Source organism: Archocentrus centrarchus, chromosome 13, assembly GCF_007364275.1.
Source record: "Archocentrus centrarchus isolate MPI-CPG fArcCen1 chromosome 13, fArcCen1, whole genome shotgun sequence".
NCBI lineage: Eukaryota > Metazoa > Chordata > Actinopteri > Cichliformes > Cichlidae > Archocentrus > Archocentrus centrarchus.
The window spans coordinates 10630374-10649349 of record NC_044358.1 but is presented as its reverse complement, the minus strand read 5'-3'; the positions used below and the strand labels follow the sequence as shown (position 1 = coordinate 10649349).

The window sequence follows — 18976 nt, the reverse complement described above, 5'->3', positions numbered from 1 at the left end:
TCCACTTGCCCTAATCCCCTTGTGTGTTTTTAAGCCCTGAGTCTTCCTTTGTTCATTGTTGCGTCGTCGTCATTGTTTCCCCCCAGTGTTCCCCTCCTAGCTGTGTGTTTTGGTTTTTGGTTTTCTCCCAGGCTTCCGTTTGTTTCTTGCCCTGGTTGAGATTTCTGGTTTTGGTATTTTGTATTTTTCGAGTCCCTGCAAATAAAGAAGTTTTAGTTTATGTCTGCGTATGTCCTGCACTTGGGTCCTTCCCTCCACACACAGCCCCTCACCGTGACAGGTTTAGACTTGACCCATGAATGAGAATGTACTTGCTCCTTAAATATACCTATTTTTTCCATTTCTTGGGATAATTGTTTAGATTTCTCTGAATGCTCCTCTGGAGCTGAATGGGATCATTAACATTAATCATTAATCCTTAAAGTCTGTTTTTCTGGATCCAAACAGACCCGACAGAAAGCTGTCAGTACCTGCACACCTCACCTCAATCTGCTCAACTTCTCCTGTGGTGCCCTCTTTGAAATTCAACGAAGTAGATTCAATATGAGACCATTATAATGAACATTTCTAAATGGTATATAGCTGTATTTCACAATAATGTAAAAATATAACATATAAAATACTTTTTAACATGAAATTGCTGACTAAAGATGGAGAAAATGTATCATTAAACTTTCATTTTGAAAATTGAAAAGTATTTTTTTTCTAATTTTAGAGATATTTTGCAAATATCCAGTGCTTTCTAATAATACGACCTAAGGGAAGCTTTTACAGTGTAAATAGAACTGGTCCCAGCACAGAACCCTCTGGAACTCCTTAATTAACCTTGACTAAGGTCTTTGAGATAAGCTAGGGCCTGATCATTTAAGACCTTGTATGTGAGGAGAAGCATTTTAAATTCTCTTCTAGATTTAATAGGGAGCCAATGAAGACAAGCCAATACAGGAAAAATATGGTCTCTCTTTTTAGTCCCTGTCAGTACTCTAGCTGCAGCATTTTCAATCAGCTTAAGGATTTTCAGGGAGCTTTTAGGCCAGCCTGATAATAATGAATTACAATAGTCCAGCATAGAAGTAATAAATGCATGAATTAGCATTTCAGCATCAGTCTGAGAAAGAATGTTTCTGATTTTAGAAATATTGCGTGAATCACCACGTGGAGGGTATTGTGCATCCCAGGAGCTATGTTGTTTGAGGGCTTTGCCCCCTGGTAGGGTCTCCTATGGCAAATTGATCCCGGGTGAGGGTCCAGAAAAAGAGCAGTTCAGAAGACCTCTATGTGTACAACAACGAGGGAACAGTTTACCTAGCCTGGGATAGGGTTACCGGGACCCCACCCTGGAGCCAGGCTTGGGGAGGGAACTCGAGGGAGAGCATCTGGTGGCCAGAAGAGGTTACATGGGCCCGCCCTCCTGTAGGCCCACCATCCACAGGTGGCATCGTAGGGGTCGGGTGAAGTGTGTGTCGGCTGGTGGCCAAGGGCAGAGGCCCTGGTGGACCGATCTCCAGCTGTCGAGACCAGCTATTGTGATATGGAATGTCACCTCTCCGGTGAGGAAGGAGCCTGAGCTAGTGCGTGAAGTTGAGAGACACCAGCTAGATATAATTGGGCTCACCTCAACGCATGGCCTGGGCTCTGGAACCAGTCTCCTAGAGAGGGGCTGGACTCTGTTCCAGTCTGGAGTTGCCCTCGGTGAGAGTCGGCGAGCTGGGGTGGGTATTCTTGTATCCCCCCAGCTTGCTGCCTGTACAACAGAGTTTTCACTGGTGGATGAGAGGGGTGTTTCCCTGCACCTTTGGGCCGGGGAATGGGTCCTGACTGTTGTTTGCGCTTATGCACCGAATGACAGTTCAGAGTACCCAACATTTTTTGAAGTCGCTGGGTGGAGTGCTCAAAGGTGCTCTGTCCGGTGACTCCATTGTCTTGCTGGGAGACTTCAACGCTCATGTGGGCAATAACAAACACCATGATCGATCATAAGGATGTCCATAAGTGCATATGGCACCAGGACACCCTAGGCCGCAGGTCGATGATCAATTTTGTAATCGCATCACCAGATCTGCGGCCGTATGTTCTGGACGCGTGGGTGAAGAGAGGAGCTGAGCTGTCAACTGATCACCACCTGGTGGTGAGTTGGATCAGGTGGTGAGGGAAGATGCTGGACAGACCTGGCACACCTAAACATATTGTGAGGGTGTGCTGGGAATATCTGGCAGAAGCCCAAGTCGGGGAGATCTTCAACTCCCACCTCCGGCAGAACGTCGACAGCATTCCGAGGGAGCCTCCATTCACATGGTTTATAGTGCAGATGGGTGGAGCTGACTTCAACTGAGGCTATAGTGGGATGGTGGAAGGAAGGACCTCCAGAATCCCACTGACGCCTTCTTTAGTGGAAGCAGAGTCTGGGAGCGAGAGGGATGACTTGCCCATCACCGGGGGTGAGATCACTGAGGTGGTTAAACAACTCCTTGGTGGGAGGGCCCCTGGGGGGGGATGAGATTCACCCTGAGTTCCTGAAGGTTCTAGATGTTGTAGGGATTGGTTGACACACAACCAGACTACATGTGCTTTGTGGACTTGGAGAAGGCATTCGACCGTGTCCCATGAGGTGTCCTATGGGAGGTCCTGCAGGAGTATGGGGTGTCTGGCCCGTTGTTGCAGGCCATTCAGTCTCTGTACAACCGCAGTGAGAGCTTGGTCCATATAGCCGGTAATAAGTCAGACTCATTTCCTGTGGGTGTTGGACTCTGTCAGGGCTGCCCATTGGCACCGATTCTGTTCATACATTTTATGTACAGAATTTCTAGTCGTAGCCAGGTGACGGGAGGCTTCTTCCTTGATGGCCTCAGAGTCCCGTCTCTGCTCTTTACAAATGGAGTGGCCCTGTTGGCTTCATCGGGTGGTGGCCTCCAGCTCACAGTGGAACAGTTCACAGCCAAGTATGAAGCGGCCGGCACAAGAATCAGCATCTCTAAGTCTGAGGCCATGGTCTTCAGCTGGAAAAGGGTGGAGTGCCCTCTCGCCAGCTCAGGGACAAGCTCCTGCTCCAAGCCAAGCAGAGCCAAGCCAAGTTTATTTATAAAGCACTTTACCGGTCAATCTATGTTCTAGCCTCACCAATTGTCATGAGCTTTGGGTAGTGACCGAAAGAATAAGATCACGAATACAAGCGGCAGAAATGAGTTTCCTTCGAAGGGTGGCTGGCCTCTCCCTTCTAGATAAGGTGAGGAGTGTGGCCATCTGGTAGGGGCTCAGAGTAGAGCCGCTGCTCCTCCACATCAAAAGGAGCCAGTTGAGTTGGCTTGGGCACCATGTTGACACCATGTTTCCAAGATTTTTGGGGCCCGGTTCAAAAATTTCATTTTTATCTCAATTTAGAAGCAGGAAATTAGAGGTCATTCAGGCTTTTATGTATTTAAGATATTCCTGCAGTTTAACTAATTGATGTGTGTCATCTGGCTTCATGGATAGATAAAGCTGATTACTGCATAACAATGAAAATGTATGCAATGGTTTCTAATAATACTGCCTAAGGGAAGCATGTATAATGTAAATAGAATTCGTCCTAGCACAGAACCCTGTGGAACTCCATAAAGAAGCTTCATGTCTGAAGATGACTTCCCATTTAAATGAACAAATTGAAGTCTATTAGCTACATATGATTCAAACAACTCCAGTGCAGTACCTTTAATACCTATAGCATGCTCTACTTTCTGTAATAATATGTTATAGTCAGTAGTATCAAAAGCTGCACTGAGGTCAAATAGGACAAGAACAGAGATGAGTCCACTGTCAGAGGCTGTAAGAAGATAATTTGTAACCTTCAATAATGCTGTTTCTGTGCTGTGATGAATTCTCAAACCTGACTGAAACTCTTCAAATAAACCGTTCCTCTGCAGATGATCAGTTAGCTGTTTCACAACTTGTCTTTTAAAGGATTTTTGAGAGAAAATGAAGGTCCCAATAGGCAGTCTTGATAGCCCGGGATCAGTCCCCCAGGGCCTCCTCCTTTGGCCACCGCCCGACACACACTGCACCCAACCCCTACGACGCCTCCTGCGGGTGTGCCGGGCATGTCCCACCGGGAGGAGGCCCCGTGGTAGACCCAGGACATGCTGGGGAGATTATATCTCTCGGCTGGCCTGGGAACTTCTTGGGGTCCCTCCAGATGAGCTGGAGGAGGTGGCTGGGGAGAGGGAAGCCTGGGTTTCTCTGCTTAGGCTCCTGCCCCTGCGACCCGGCCCCAGATAAGCAGAAGAGAATGGATGGATGCATGGATGGATGGATGGATGGATGGATGGATGGATGGATGTTGGAGACTGGCCTATAATTAGCTAAGACAGTTGGGTCAAGTGATGGCTTTTTAAGTAACAGTTTAATTACAGGCACTTTGAAGGCCTGTGGTACATAGCCAATTACTAAAAACCTTCAACTTCCTGCCCCTGACAAAACTCCTTTGAATTTTTGATTGTGTGGTTTGGGTCATTATCTTCCTGCATGATGAAGGATCACCCAATCAGTTTGGTTGCATCTTTCTTTACGCTGACAGACAAAATGTTTCTGCAGACTTCTGAGTTCATTGCACCACTGCCACATGCATAACATTCAATTCAGTTCAATTCAGTTCACTTGTATTTATATAGTGCCAAATCCCAACAAACAGTCCCCTCAAGGTACTTTATATTGTAATATAAAGACCCTACAATGATTCCAGAGAAAACTCAACGCATTCTTTTGGCAAAACTGCTAACAAAGATCAGGCACAAAGACACATCTGGTGCAACTCAACCACCCTTTTTTGTGAAACAGCAAACACATTCTCGGTCACTAAACAGACTACACACCTGATGTTAAACCTTAAAATACAGTCTCGGTCATTTCACACCTGTGTTGCAAAACCATAAACACTGGCAGCAGAATGCAAATACAACTCCAACACCACTGTCATCTGTTACACAGAGCAACTCACAATTGAACATGTGTGAGCATGATGTGAGCAGACCAACTAGGCAGGATAAAAGTCAGTTTGGTGTGTAGGTGCCACATGTGCATCTACAATGGACAGACACGTACAGGCCACTTTTCCTGGGTTCCGGTGCCGGTGCCAGTATTTGAACCATTTCACTGAATGCTCTTGGCCGGAAAACAGGTTCAACTCGGGCCCCGCAGGCTAGCTGGTCTCAAACCAAGAACGCGTAATGAAAGCGGCAGAAGGGCGTGACTCTGCCATCTCAATGTAAAGTTTTCTACCATATTACATGTGTATCGCATGAGAAAAACAAAGCAATTTTCACAGCTGTGAATAAGATTGGGTCTTAAGGCTGAATTTGCTGCTTTGTATCAGTTCATATCATAGATAAAATGACACAAAGTGCGTACAGTCACATGTGCTGTGTGGCCAGGGGGGGTTGGACTCGGAATGCAGGACTAACGCCTTAGATTATTCGTTACTGAGAAAAAGTAGTCAGATTAGAGTAACGCCTTACTGCAGGCTGAGGTGGCTCTGAGGGCTGCGGTGCAGGCAGAGCTGAGGCAACGTGCCTCACAGGAGCACAACTTACAATCTTTCAACCCACAGTCTCTTCATATGCTGATTTATTAGAAACAGTTTTTGGAGTATCTGTAACCTCTGTAACCACAGTCTTTTCCACAGTTCTTAGCTGCTGACTAGGAAAAAGGTCTTTTTCGGTCACTGCAGGCACAGCTCAGTGCCAGCATATCGGGGCAAACAAGCAGGTGAGGGATAAGAGTGGGGGAGACCAGGTAACAATGAATTCAGTTCCTTAATCTGTGCCTCCATATGGACAGCTGAAACAACCCAGCCGTTAATGGTAGGTGACTGCAGCAAGCGAGGGTCACTATTTATTATCCCGAGCACAGCAGAAAATCCAACCAAAAAAACCTTAGGGTCAGTGGAGGCATGGATCCGGGATAAGATCAGGAAGAACCTCCGAACCTCCTCCCCAAGCTCCCTGTCCAGGAAGATGGCAGCATCAGCTGGGTCTAAAGGAGGGTTATCTGGCTCCTTATGTAACAGAGTTAAAAATTAACTTTATTATATATTATTTCTAATTCATGTTATGTTGAGTATATGTGAATTTTATCTCACTGAGCTATTTTTATTTTGTCATTGGTTTATTGATTTTGCTTGGGGGAAATGCCTTTCTGCACTCTGCCTTGTTTGTGCCTCTTGGTCTTCCGTAGCCCTTCCTAACCTGTGTAGCTTTACCCCTCCCTCTTCCCCTCACCACTGTTGCCAACTTGGTGACTGTAGCTAGATTTAGCAGATTGTCAAATCCCCCTAGTGAGTTTTTTTCCAAAAAGTGTCTAGCGACAAATTTAGCGAGTTTTCACGGTGACATTGGTGACGTTTGGAGAGTTTGTTGTTAACCTGAAATCCTCCACTGTCGCCAGGTTTTGTGTACATACATCCTTCGTACTGCGTCTGTTCAGAGCCTTTGGCATCGCCCAGACCCCCAATAGTACCTGGCTGTTGGTATGTACCGTAAGTCACATGACCTTAATAGCGGAAGTGGGTCTGTTCATGTCCTCATATGTCTGTGCCTGTCCTCGTGATGCAGGCAGCGGATACGACGTCGCATTGGGCGGGTGGGGCCGTTGCTGTGATACGTCAGCAAATAAGTCTATGGATTCACAAATCCTGCTGACTGAAGGACGGAAGTTTGTTTATTCAGTCTGTTTACATGTTTGTTATCTTACACAGGAGGAAGCACTTTGGGGAAGTGTACTTCACTGCAGACTGGCTTTTTAAAGAATCAGTCAGCCTTTGCTATTTTTGCTCTGGATCTTTTCTGGTTACATTTTAATAGCACAGCCGTGAGTATTTTGTTATGAGGAAAAAAGCATTAATTTATTTGAGGAGCATTATTATTTAAATGCCAGTGGTTTATTTTTGAGCAATTTCTCATGTATATCTGCAGCTGAATGTTAATAAAAGTGTCTGTGTGACATTTGGGACATGTAGCTTTGACCCACTTTCTCCCCTACATCTGGTCAGTGTAAGTGTGGACAGTTGTAAATCCTTCTCCAGGAGTACCATAGGATGGCCACAAGGAGGTTGTTTTTGACATTTATTGTGATGAATTTTTCTTACTGTCTTGTTAATGTATTGAAGATGCTCCGGGATGTTTGTGCCTTTTTAGATAATGTCAGTAGAATTAATGACAGTTTCTAGTGTATGCTTATAAATAACTGACTATGCACAAAAGCTTAGACAAAGAGAGGCAAAGAGTATATAAGATGGTGTGTAGCAGTAGTTGGGGCAGTGTACGTGTGGTGTGGGTGCTGTTGTTCGTTTTTCTCTTGCTAACTGCTAAGGCACAAACTCCCAGGAGGCTTCTGCTTGCTGTTGCTTTTTGTAACTTTGTCTGTTAATAAACCTTGGTAACAAAACCTGCTCATCTCCAGTGATTTTTTTTTTTAAGGAGTCTTGTTCTTCTGTTGAGGAACATTTTCGCTCCATTGGGATTATTTTTCTCCTGCTAAAAGGGTAACGAGGGTGTCGGGCCACGAAACCATCAATAAGCTCTATAGAGTTTCTATAAGCTTTTCTTGTTGTTTGTGTTTTTATTTTATTTATTTGTGTACATATACATTTAATTCCACTTGACAGACTGAGGAAAAAAAGAGAAAAAAAAAAGGAGCAAGAGAAAGGGGAGAAGACAGAAAAAGGGGACAGAGCACCACTAAACTAACCAAAACAATTCAAATGCTGCAACTACAAAAGAAAGAAAAAAGACAACATACCAAACAAAAACAAAACAACAAAACTATGCGGAAAAGGCACAACAAAATGAAGCATGGTTGTATAAGAACAACAATTTCGTTATGCTGTGATTACGTTAGTGTCTGTGTCTATGTGAATGAATGAATGAATGAATGAAGTTTTATTGCCATGTGGGTGAACAAGTTCACACATTGGAAATTGCAGTTACAGAACACCATCCAAATACACAAACACAACACACATAGGGGGATATGTGTCCTTGGGTCATGCAGCCGTTTCTTGCGGCGCTACCTTTGGCAGGAGGAGAAAACAACACATCATGGGGAAGTTAGGTTAAAAAAAAAGTCATCTGGTACAGTGCTCATCGCAAAGAGCACTGTACCAGTGATACACCAGCCCCAGCTTCACAAATCACAACGCGGAGTGGGGGAGAGAGCAGCCGCACACAGAGCCCTGGAGAGTGATATGGTTGCCAACCCAAGGCCGGCAGGGGAGCCGAATTCCTGATAACAAATGTTGTTTTGGAACAGGCTGCTTGTTTTTCCAACAGCCTTCAGTCTTACTGGGAAACCATTCGAAAATCCAATATTCCAAATTAGTTGATTGCCGTCCTCACTGTGCAGAACCGAACTATATCTCCTGATCTAACCCCTCTCGCCTGCGAGCTCGCTAATCTTGCGGCTCAGGTCCACCAGGCTTTGAGTCTGAGTTTGTACGGCTCTGCTCAGCCCTTCCACCTGGATCGGCAGCCTCTGCAGATGTCGAACCACCGTCCAGATTTTCTTAATTTGCCAGTAAAGCAGGTATCCACCGAGCCCAAACAGAGAAGATACTGCTACCAAAAAGCCGAATATGTAGGCGTCTTCCACGTCTTCCACTCCAAGGGCCGAGAAGCACACCGGTCTCCACGAGCTCCAAGAGTCGATGACGTATCCAACCGGGTCTGTTCCACTCGGACACGCAGGCTCCCCTGTCCCGGATCTCATAGTGGAAAAAATTCGATCAATGATGGAGAATGCCCAGTTTGCCAGATCCATGGTTCAATCTTGTTCTTATTCGGACAGTGTGTAAAAAGACGCTCTCACAGCAAGCAGCAAGCGGAGAGATGGGGAGGGCAGGGAGAGAGAGATAGTGCGACCGTCTCCGACAAGAGCAGGAAGAGAAGAGGCAAGTCATGAAATGCACTTACCAACGAGGGCGGAAAGCCGCTGCTCTGCCCATAAGGAGCCAGAGGCAGGCAGAGAGGGACCCAGGAAATCCAAGACATCCGCAGCCCATCAAGAGCCACGAAAACCTGTGGTCGCACAGTCCAGCGACAACCACATGCCCACCCCAGCAGAGGGGAGAGGGAGGTCCCAGACAGAGCCCCTCCAGTCGAGGAGCAAGGGCCCTAGGGAATTCCAGGCAACAGGAAACCAGCCCCACCAGAGGCTACTCCGCCATGCAGGCCGGCGGCAGGGCCCAGGTGCCCAAGAATCGCCCAACATACCACAGAGCCCCCCCCCACGCCGGAGAAGCCTAAGCCGCTCCAGCCCACAGTCCGCAGGAGAACAGGTCGACACCCACGCCAGAACATCCAGCCCGGCCCAGGAACCCCAAGGCGCCCACACCCCGGGGAGGCGGGGGATGCAGGAGCAACCAACGAGAAGCAGCTGGGAAGCAAAGCACAAGAAGGCCCAGACTCAGGTCCAGCCATGCACACACGTATGCCTGGGGCCTTGGGGCCGCATTCTCGGCTCGTGCAGTGGATGCCGGCCTGCGGGGGTGGGGGTTGGCTGCTCATTGCCTCTGGCTCTCTGGACTCTTGTCATTTGACCTTGGGGGGGACCGTCTGGGGTCTCCCTCCCTCCTCCTCTGGGGTGTATGAGCAGTTGCCATGTGTGGCCTCCTGTCTTCTGAGCTCCTAGTGGGCCGTGGACAGGCTGCATCCCCTAGGTCCTTCCCTGTTCGCCTCTGGATCACGGGGGTATTGTTGCAGTTTCTTGCCCCCATTGGTGAGTACATTCCATGACAGAGGTACATACACACATTAGTCGCAGCTCTGCTTCGCTCCACCTGTTGCGACTCGCTCTGTAAGTGTGACTGCGCCATGACTCCAGATGTTTCCTCATATTTGACGTAGTGTTCTTGAAGTTAGATAGCTCTTTGTTGCAGCACAGAGTGCACAACAAACATTGATATTGTCATCTTTAGCTGACACCGACTCAGAATAGTGCCTGTATTTCAGCTGGAAAATGCACATCGCTCTCCTCCTTCCATTATTTATGTTTGTCTCACTGTGTGCTGTTATTGTGTTTGTGCTGAAAACGGGACTGAATTGCCGCAGCGGCCAGACGTCACTCCCCGAGATGCAAGAAGAAAGTAAAAATATCTCTTTGTACTGAGGAAAATGGCAAAAATAGTAATACAATCACGTGGATAAGTAACTTTAATCTGATTACTTGACTGCAAATAGTAGTGCGTTAGATTACTCGTTACCGAGAAAAAGTACTCAGATTAGAGTAACGTTGTTACTAAGTAATGCGTTACTTTTTTTTTTTTTTTAGTAATGCGTTACTGACAGCACTGGTGGCCAGGGGGGTTGGACCCGGAATGCAGGACACAGCAGACAAAAACTCAAACTTAATGTTGGTTTATTGAAAATAAACAAGACAAGAAAACAAGTGAGCCAAGGCCAAAACAATAAACAAAACAGGAACTAAAATCTACCATGATCCGGCATCTGACCTAAACAAAAAGGTAACAAAATAAATAACATAGTCTTACCTAGCATACCACAACACACACCCTTGCAGACGTAACGGAGTGAGCTGATAAAAAATAAAGCTAGAGGCACACTCTCCCTTCTCCTCTTTCTATCTTACCTCCACTCTATCATTTACATTATTGTGTAAACAAGTGTGTGCTTCTCTCCTTTTCTTTTTTTTCTTTTTTTTTTTTGCAATCAGAATATGACCCGAATGCTCTGGTGTACCAAACATATTTGCTTTTCCAAGAATAGCTCTGTAAGTTTTCCAATAGGCTACTCTTGTTAATGTTTGTATTTTAATTTTATTTAATTTATTTACACCAGGCCTGACAGGTAGGAAGGAAAGGGTAGGAAAAAAGAGTGAGAAAGAGAAAAACAAAAGGAAAAAAAACAAAGGGGAGAAAAGAACAATCAAAGAATGATATACATACATCCACACATCCACATATTTATACATATACATACATACATACATACACACACACACACACACACACACACACACACACACACACACACACACACACACACACACACACACCAGTACTTTCACCTGTCAGTTCTGATGTAGTTGGGCCATACATTTAAAGCTAAATAAAGAAAAGAAGATAAAAAGAAAAAATAACTACATAATAACAACAAGAGGAGCCTACAATACAGCTCCTCTTGGCCCACCAAGATATTTGGCACAACAGAGCATGCAGACAAAATTTTTTCTTGCTTAAGCTGCCAGACAGGACAGGTTAAAAAAATAAAAGGAAATAAAATAAAATAAAATAAAATAAAGCATGACTGGGAAGAAGGTAGTAAATGATTCATCCTGACCAGCCTCTGCATCACAGCACCAGAGCACTTTGTCTAAGAAACTGATTCAGCTCCACTGCCATGAGAGTCCTCCAACAGCTAATAATAATAATAATAATAATAATAATAATAATAAATATTCTTATTGCTTGCTATCTTGATTATCATTTCCACTGCTGTAACAATAATACTGGATAAATAAAGTACATCTTGGTCTTAATCTGAGATGACAAGGTGCACACAACTATTTCTTATTGCCTTTTCATAAGCATTATGGATACCTGTATTTACAGATTAAAACAGGCTGAGAAGTTGGATTAATGTTCTGAAATATTTCAGTAAATGTTCATGAAATAAGGACAGTGATGGGGAAACTTCATTTCAAAGCTCTGCATTTAATATGAGTCGTTTACAAATGTTCCGGATTTTTTTCATTTTCAGGCCGTACATCACAGGATTGAAGAGCGGCTGGCATGTAAGAAAATATACTGATAAAAAGATGCGCAGCATGTTGGGCACATTATTCATATTAAATCTGCTCTGTAAGATTTCAAAGCTCGCGCCAAAGGAAAAGTTCAAAATGGAAGCCAGGTGAGGTGTGCAGGTACTGACAGCTTTCTGTCTGGTCTGATCAGAACCAGAAAAACAAACCAGCAGAATCTTCATGTAGGTGTAAAGAATAAAAAGTAAGGCACCAAAGATTGTGCTAAAAGTAGCAAGGAGGCCATACATGTTAATCACAATGGTGTCTGAGCATGCCAGCTTGACAACAGAGTGTGTGTCACAGTAAACTTTGTTAATGATGTTTCCACACAGCTGCAAAGGTGAAGTTAAAGATAACAAGACAACCATTGCAAAACAGGGATACAACCATGTTATAGCTGTAAGTATGACAATTTTTTTAGATGTCATACATGTGTTGTATTGCAAAGGATAACAGATAGCAAGGTACCTGTCATAAGACATGATAGCTAAGTTCAAATATTCTACAGCCCCATATGAATGTACACAGAAAACCTGCAGCAAGCACAGAGGAGCAGAAACAGTGTGAACATCAGAGAGGATCTGAATCAGGAGGGATGGAAACAGCCCTGTACTACCATACAGCTCATTTACAAACAGGCTGCACAGAAACATGTACATAGGTTCATGTAAGCTTCTGTTCATACAGATAACCACAATCAGCAAGACATTGGAAACAATAATGAACATATACAAAGTCAGAATAATAACGAAACATAAGTAAGTTACACGTCCTGTGTCAAAATAGCCAGCAAGAGTGAAATATGAAACCTGTGTGGTGTTTATCATCATTGTTCTTTAGATTTACAACATTTTTTTGGTTCACATCAATCACTAGTTTACCTTTTTTTTAAAACAGGACTGCACTGACACCACTTGCAACCTACATATTGAGCTCACTGGAAGATGAATGAGTGTAAAAATACTGAAGAGATTCATTATCAGGGAAACAACAAAATGAATAACAAGCTTACAGTAGTTCAGGGATAATTAACAAATCTTTTATGGTGTGTGATTTTGAGCATTAACCTGCTGCGCTGTCAGCCCTTTCCCAACTGAGCTTTAGCTTCTTTAAAAGCTTTTCATGAGAGAGAGAGAGAGAGAGAGAGAGAGAGAGAGAGAGAGAGAGAGAGAGAGAGAGAAAATCAATATGTCCACGTTCCCCTCCTCCATGAAAGAGACCCCAATAGTCCAAGATAGATATTTTAAATCCAGAATCCAAATTTTAATCTTTCTCCTCATGTACAACATCTTGAATAATCAGGCCTTATCTTGTCTTAAAGACCTCATAGTACCGTCTCATCCCACTAGAGCACTTCACTGTCAGACTGCTGGCTTACTTGTGGTTCCTAGGTTAGAGTAGAATGGGAGGCAGAGCCTTCAGCTTTCAGGCCCCTCTCCTGTGGAACCAGCTCCCAGTTTGGATTCAGGATCATGTTGTTGGGAGTAAGTTAAGGGGACGGGAATGGGCCTCTGAGAGGATGATCAAAAACAGACCTGAAGTCTCGGATGAAATTATCGAGAGAAACCAATTCAATAGGGTTTATGGAAAGATAAGCCCATGCCCCCGTCAGAGCCCGGTCGCAGAATAAACTAATGAAGTGCGATATTTTAACGTAGCTGTTGGCGACTCTCCCCGAGCTCATTTAAACAGAAGGGAGCATTGCAACAGAAAATCTTGGCAGGACCCTGGCTCATCCCAGAATGATTGTGGGTTGGGGAAGAAAGGTTGGGGATCGCGGCGGCAGCCGCCCCTACAGAGGCAGAGGAACCTGGGGGAGGAGCGGCTGGTGCCACAGCTTTGGCGGCTGGCGCGGAAGTGAGAGTGAGAGAATTTCTTTGAAAGAATTTTCTGCAAAGAAGCATCTACAGTAATTGCCAAAGATAGTGAGAAACTTGTCCGGTTTGTTGAACTAAAATGGATAACGCCTGGCTGTGCTCACCTATGATTGCACGAGAACTGTCAAATCTGCTGGGTCCAGAGTATGGCCAGATTGTTGTGTCATGATGGCCAGGCAGGTTGGACCCAAGATGGAGAGGAGACAGTTCTCGTTTAACAAATTTTTTATCAAAAACAGTCAAAACACAAGTGGGAGTAAATACTGGTGGGAGTGCAGAATGTCTGTCTGGCAAACACGGAGGATCTGTGGAAAAGAGAGACGGTGTAAGGCAGGAGATTCAATTCAATTCAATTTTCAATTCAATTTTATTTATATAGCGCCAAATCACAACAAACTGTCGCCTCAAGGCGCTTTGTATTGTGGGTAAAGACCCTACAATAATACAGAGAAAACCCAACAGTCAAAACGACCCCCTATGAGCAGCACTTGGCGACAGTGGAAAGGAAAAACTCCCTTTTAACAGGAAGAAACCTCCAGCAGAACCAGGCTCAGGGAGGGGGGGTCATCTGCCGCGACCGGTTGGGCTGAGGGGAGAGAAAAGACATGCTGTGGAAGAGAGCCAGAGATTAATATCAATTAATGATTAAATGCAGAGTGGAGTATAAACAAAGTAAATAAGGTGAATGAGAAACAGTGCATTATGTGAACCCCCCAGCAGACTAGGCCTATAGCAGCATAACTAAGGGATGGTTCAGGATCACCTGATCCAGCTCTAACTATAAGCTTTATCATAAAGGAAAGTTTTAAGCCTAATCTTAAAAATAGAGAGGGTGTCTGTCTCCTGAATCCAAGCTGGAAGCTGGTTCCACAGAAGAGGGGCCTGAAAGCTGAAGGCTCTGCCTCCCATTCTACTCTTAAGTATCCGAGGAACCACAAGTAAGCCAGCAGTCTGAGAGCGAAGTGCTCTGTTGGGGTGATATGGTACTATGAGGTCTTTGAGATAAGATGGTGCCTGATTATTCAAGACCTTGTATGTGAGGAGAAGAATTTTAAATCCTATTCTAGATTTAACAGGGAGCCAATGAAGAGAAGCCAATATGGGAGAAATCTGCTCTCTCTTTCTAGTCCCTGTCAGTACTCTAGCTGCAGCATTTTGGATCAGCTGAAGGCTTTTCAGGGAGCTTTTAGGACAGCCTGATAATAATGAATTACAATAATCCAGCCTAGAAGTAATAAATGCATGAATGAGCTTTTCAGCATCACTCTGAGAAAGGATGTTTCTAATTTTAGAAATATTGCGCAAATGCAAAAAAGCGGTCCTGCATATTTGTTTAATATGTGCATTGAAGGACAAATCCTGGTCAAAAATGACTCCAAGATTTCTCACAGTGTTACTGGAGGCCAAAGTAATGCCATCCAGAGTAAGTATCTGGTTAGACACCATGTTTCTAAGATTTGTGGGGCCGAGAACAAGAATTTCAGTTTTATCTGGATTTAGAAGCAGGAAATTAGAGGTCATCCAGGCCTTAATGTGTTTAAGACATTCCTGCAGTTTAACTAATTGATGTGTGTCATCTGGCTTCATTGATAGGTAAAGCTGAGTATCATCTGCATAACAATGAAAATTGATGCAGTGCTTTCTAATAATACTGCCTAAGGGAAGCATGTATAATGTAAATAAAATTGGTCCTAGCACAGAACCCTGTGGAACTCCATAATTAACCTTAGTGTGTGAAGAAGACTCCCCATTTACATGAACAAATTGGAGTCTATGAGATAAATATGATTCAAACCACTGCAGTGCAGTACCTTTAATACCTATAGGAAGCTCTAATCTCTGTAATAAAATGTTATGGTCAACAGTATCAAAAGCTGCACTGAGGTCCAACAGGACAAGCACAGAGATGAGTCCACTGTCAGAGGCTCTAAGAAGATCATTTGTAACCTTCACTAATGCTGTTTCTGTACTGTGATGAATTCTGAAACCTGACTGAAACTCTTCAAATAAACCGTTCCTCTGCAGATGATCAGTTAGCTGTTTTACAACTACTCTTTCACGAATCTTTGAGAGAAAAGGAAGGTTGGAGATTGGCCTATAATTAGCTAAGACAGCTGGGTCAGTGATGGCTTTTTAAGCAGAGGTTTAATTACAGCCACCTTGAAGGTCTGTGGTACATAGCCAACTAATAAAGACTGATTGATCATTTTTAAGATCAAAGCATCAATAATTGGAAAGACTTCTTTGAACAGTCTAGTAGGAATGGGATCTAACAAACATGTTGCTGGTTTGGAGGAAGTAACTATTGAAGTTAACTCTGAAAGATCAACTGGAGCAAAAGAGTCAAAACAAATACCAGCAGTGCTGAAAGCAGCCGAACATGAAGAATAATCTTTGAGATGGTTATGAATAATTTTTTCTCGAATGTCTAAAATTTTATTTGTAAAGAAATCCATGAAGTCACTACTAGTTAACGTGAAAGGAATACTCGGCTCTACAGAGCTCTGACTCTTTGTCAGCCTGGCTACAGTGCTGAAAGGAAACCTGGGGTTGTTCTTATTTTCTTCAATTAATGATGAATAGTAAGATGTCCTAGCTTTACGGAGGGCTTTTTTATAGAGCAACAAACTCTTTTTCCAGGCTAAATGAGCATCTTCTAATTTAGTGAGACGCCATTCCCTCTCCAGCTTTCGGGTTATCTGCTTTAAGCTGTGCGTTTGTGAATTATACCACGGAGTCAGGCACTTCTGATTTGAAGCTTTCCTTTTCAGAGGAGCCACAGTATCCAAAGTTATACGCAGTGAGGATGTAAAACTATTGACGAGATAATCAACCTCACTGGGAGCAGAGTTTAGGTAGCTGCTCTGCACTGTGTTGGCACATGGCACTGAAGAGCATAACAATGAAGGAATTATATCCTTAAACTTAGTTACAGCACTTTCAGAAAGACTTCTACTGTAATAAAACTTATTCCCCACTGCTGTGTAATCCATTAAAGTAAATGTAAATGTTACTAAGAAATGATCAGACAGGAGGGGGCTTTCAGGGAATACTGTTAGGTCTTCAGTTTCTATGCCATATGTCAGGACAAGATCCAGAGTATGATTAAAGTGGTGGGTGGGCTCCTTTACATTTTGAGAGAAGCCAATTGAATCTAACAATAGATTAAATGCAGTGTTGAGGCTGTCATTCTACAGCGTGGTGGTAGTAAGTTAAGGGGACATGAATGGGCTTTCTCGGAGAGGCTAGGGGCAAAGACTGGTTAGGGTTGTGGCTGGCGGGGAGTTGCCAGGGTCTGGTGGCAGGGGTGAGTGGGAACTGGTGTGATCTGAGGGACTGGCAGGTGGAGGCTGGAGACGTGGCGGCCGAGAATACTGGCTCCGTGGTGAGGCTGACTTGGTCTGTGATTCAGAGGATATGATGTAGCAAAAAGGAGTAAACTGGTGAAGCAGGAGAAAACAAGGTTACAGGCAGGTAAATGAAACTACTAGATGAAAGACTAGCTTGTTGAATTACAACCATGCAGGTTGTGCCATCTGGTGATGAGTCTGCATCTCAGCCATTCCAAAATAGTCCCAGCCTTGATTGATAACAAGCCACAGGTGTGCACCTTGGCCACAGCCACGAAGGCAGGAATACAACCGCCTGACCCATGACAGATTGAGCTTAAATCTTTCCCTTTTGATCAAGCTTATAGTTAATCCTCTCTTTGTTACACTGCAATAGGCCTAGGCTGCTGGGGCACTGAGTGTTTCCTCTTCACTCACTGCATTCTCTGTTTATACCCCACTCTGCATTTATTTATTTAGTTATTATTAATCTATGGCTCTCTTCCACAGTGTGTCTTTTTTCCTGTTTCTCTCCCCTCAGCCCCAACCAGTCACGACATATGACTGGGAGTTTTTCCTTCCCACAATCGCCAAGTGCTTGCTCATAGGGGTTCATTTTATTGTTGGGTTTTCGCTGTGTTCTTTACCTTACAGTCTTTACCTTACAGTACAAAGTGCCTTAAGGTGACTGTTGTTACAAAGCCCCACAAGAGAGATTGTAGAAGAAACACAAGATGTACTTTTGCGATATTCCGAGAAAGCTTAAATCTTTCCCTTTTGATCAAGCTTATAGTTAATCCTCTCTTTGTTACACTGCAATAGGCCTAGGCTGCTGGGGCACTGAGTGTTTCCTCTTCACTCACTGCATTCTCTGTTTATACCCCACTCTGCATTTATTTATTTAGTTATTATTAATCTATGGCTCTCTTCCACAGTGTGTCTTTTTTCCTGTTTCTCTCCCCTCAGCCCCAACCAGTCACGACATATGACTGGGAGTTTTTCCTTCCCACAATCGCCAAGTGCTTGCTCATAGGGGTTCATTTTATTGTTGGGTTTTCGCTGTGTTCTTTACCTTACAGTCTTTACCTTACAGTACAAAGTGCCTTAAGGTGACTGTTGTTACAAAGCCCCACAAGAGAGATTGTAGAAGAAACACAAGATGTACTTTTGCGATATTCCGAGAAAGACAGCTCCATAGCTTCTGGCCATTTGGGAATCAAAAGGTCAACGAAACAGAAATAGAGAAGGATTTCCTGAGGTCAAGATTATGCACATGCAACGAGACAAGGTACTTGTAAAATTCAGTAAGTTCTGGAACAAGATAGCATGAAAAATAAAGGGGTGAAGAAGGCAGCTAACTTGGTGAAAAACAGAAGTATTATTTACATATATTAAATACCAATTGTCATCATTACATGCCGGTTCAGCTCATTAAGATTAGAGATGGTGTGCAGCAGAGTAGTGTGGTGCTTACTACTGTTGCCACACAAGAAGGTCCTGGGTTCCAGTAAACCAGGCCGGGGCCTTCCTGTGTGGAGTTTACATGTTCTCCCCGTGTATGCATGTGTTCTCTCTGGATTCCTCCTACAGAAAAAAGACATGTTAGTAGAGTTAAGTTAATTGATTACACTGCTCGTGGGTATGAACGTGAGTGTCTGTCTCTATGTATTAGGCCTGCAACAGACTAGCGACCTTTAAGGATTAAGGACTAGTGATCTTAATCTGGGTCGTGAAAAACAAGCTTGGACAAGACCGATTGATGAAGGCCAACTCACGGCACCCAGATTGTTTACATTTAGATAGCAGCAGTATAAAGATGTTATGTTATGGTTAGAGAGGAACAAGAGCTCAGGGAGAGAGAGTGCACACACACACAGGCCTGTTTCTTCCTGAGTCCTCACATGCATGTGTGATTTCTTATGATTCTTTAATATATTAAACTTTTCAGGCGTCTTCCTTCACAAACAAACCTATTACCTGTCAATA

General features: G+C 44.0%; 1 protein-coding gene across 1 annotated transcript; it reads right to left on the bottom strand.

The window, feature by feature from the left end:
• Positions 1 to 11681: 11681 nt before the first annotated feature.
• On the bottom strand, positions 11682 to 12614 carry LOC115790112 (olfactory receptor 142-like). Its single transcript, XM_030743780.1, has one exon. It carries the CDS (start codon positions 12612 to 12614, stop codon positions 11682 to 11684), a length of 933 nt encoding a protein of 310 aa, XP_030599640.1.
• Between the last annotated feature and the right edge of the window lie 6362 nt (positions 12615 to 18976).

Excerpts from the sequence above, each read along its gene's own strand:
- LOC115790112 (XM_030743780.1), bottom strand. The coding sequence starts at position 12,614 with ATGATGATAAACACCACACAGGTTTCATATTTCACTCTTGCTGGCTAT.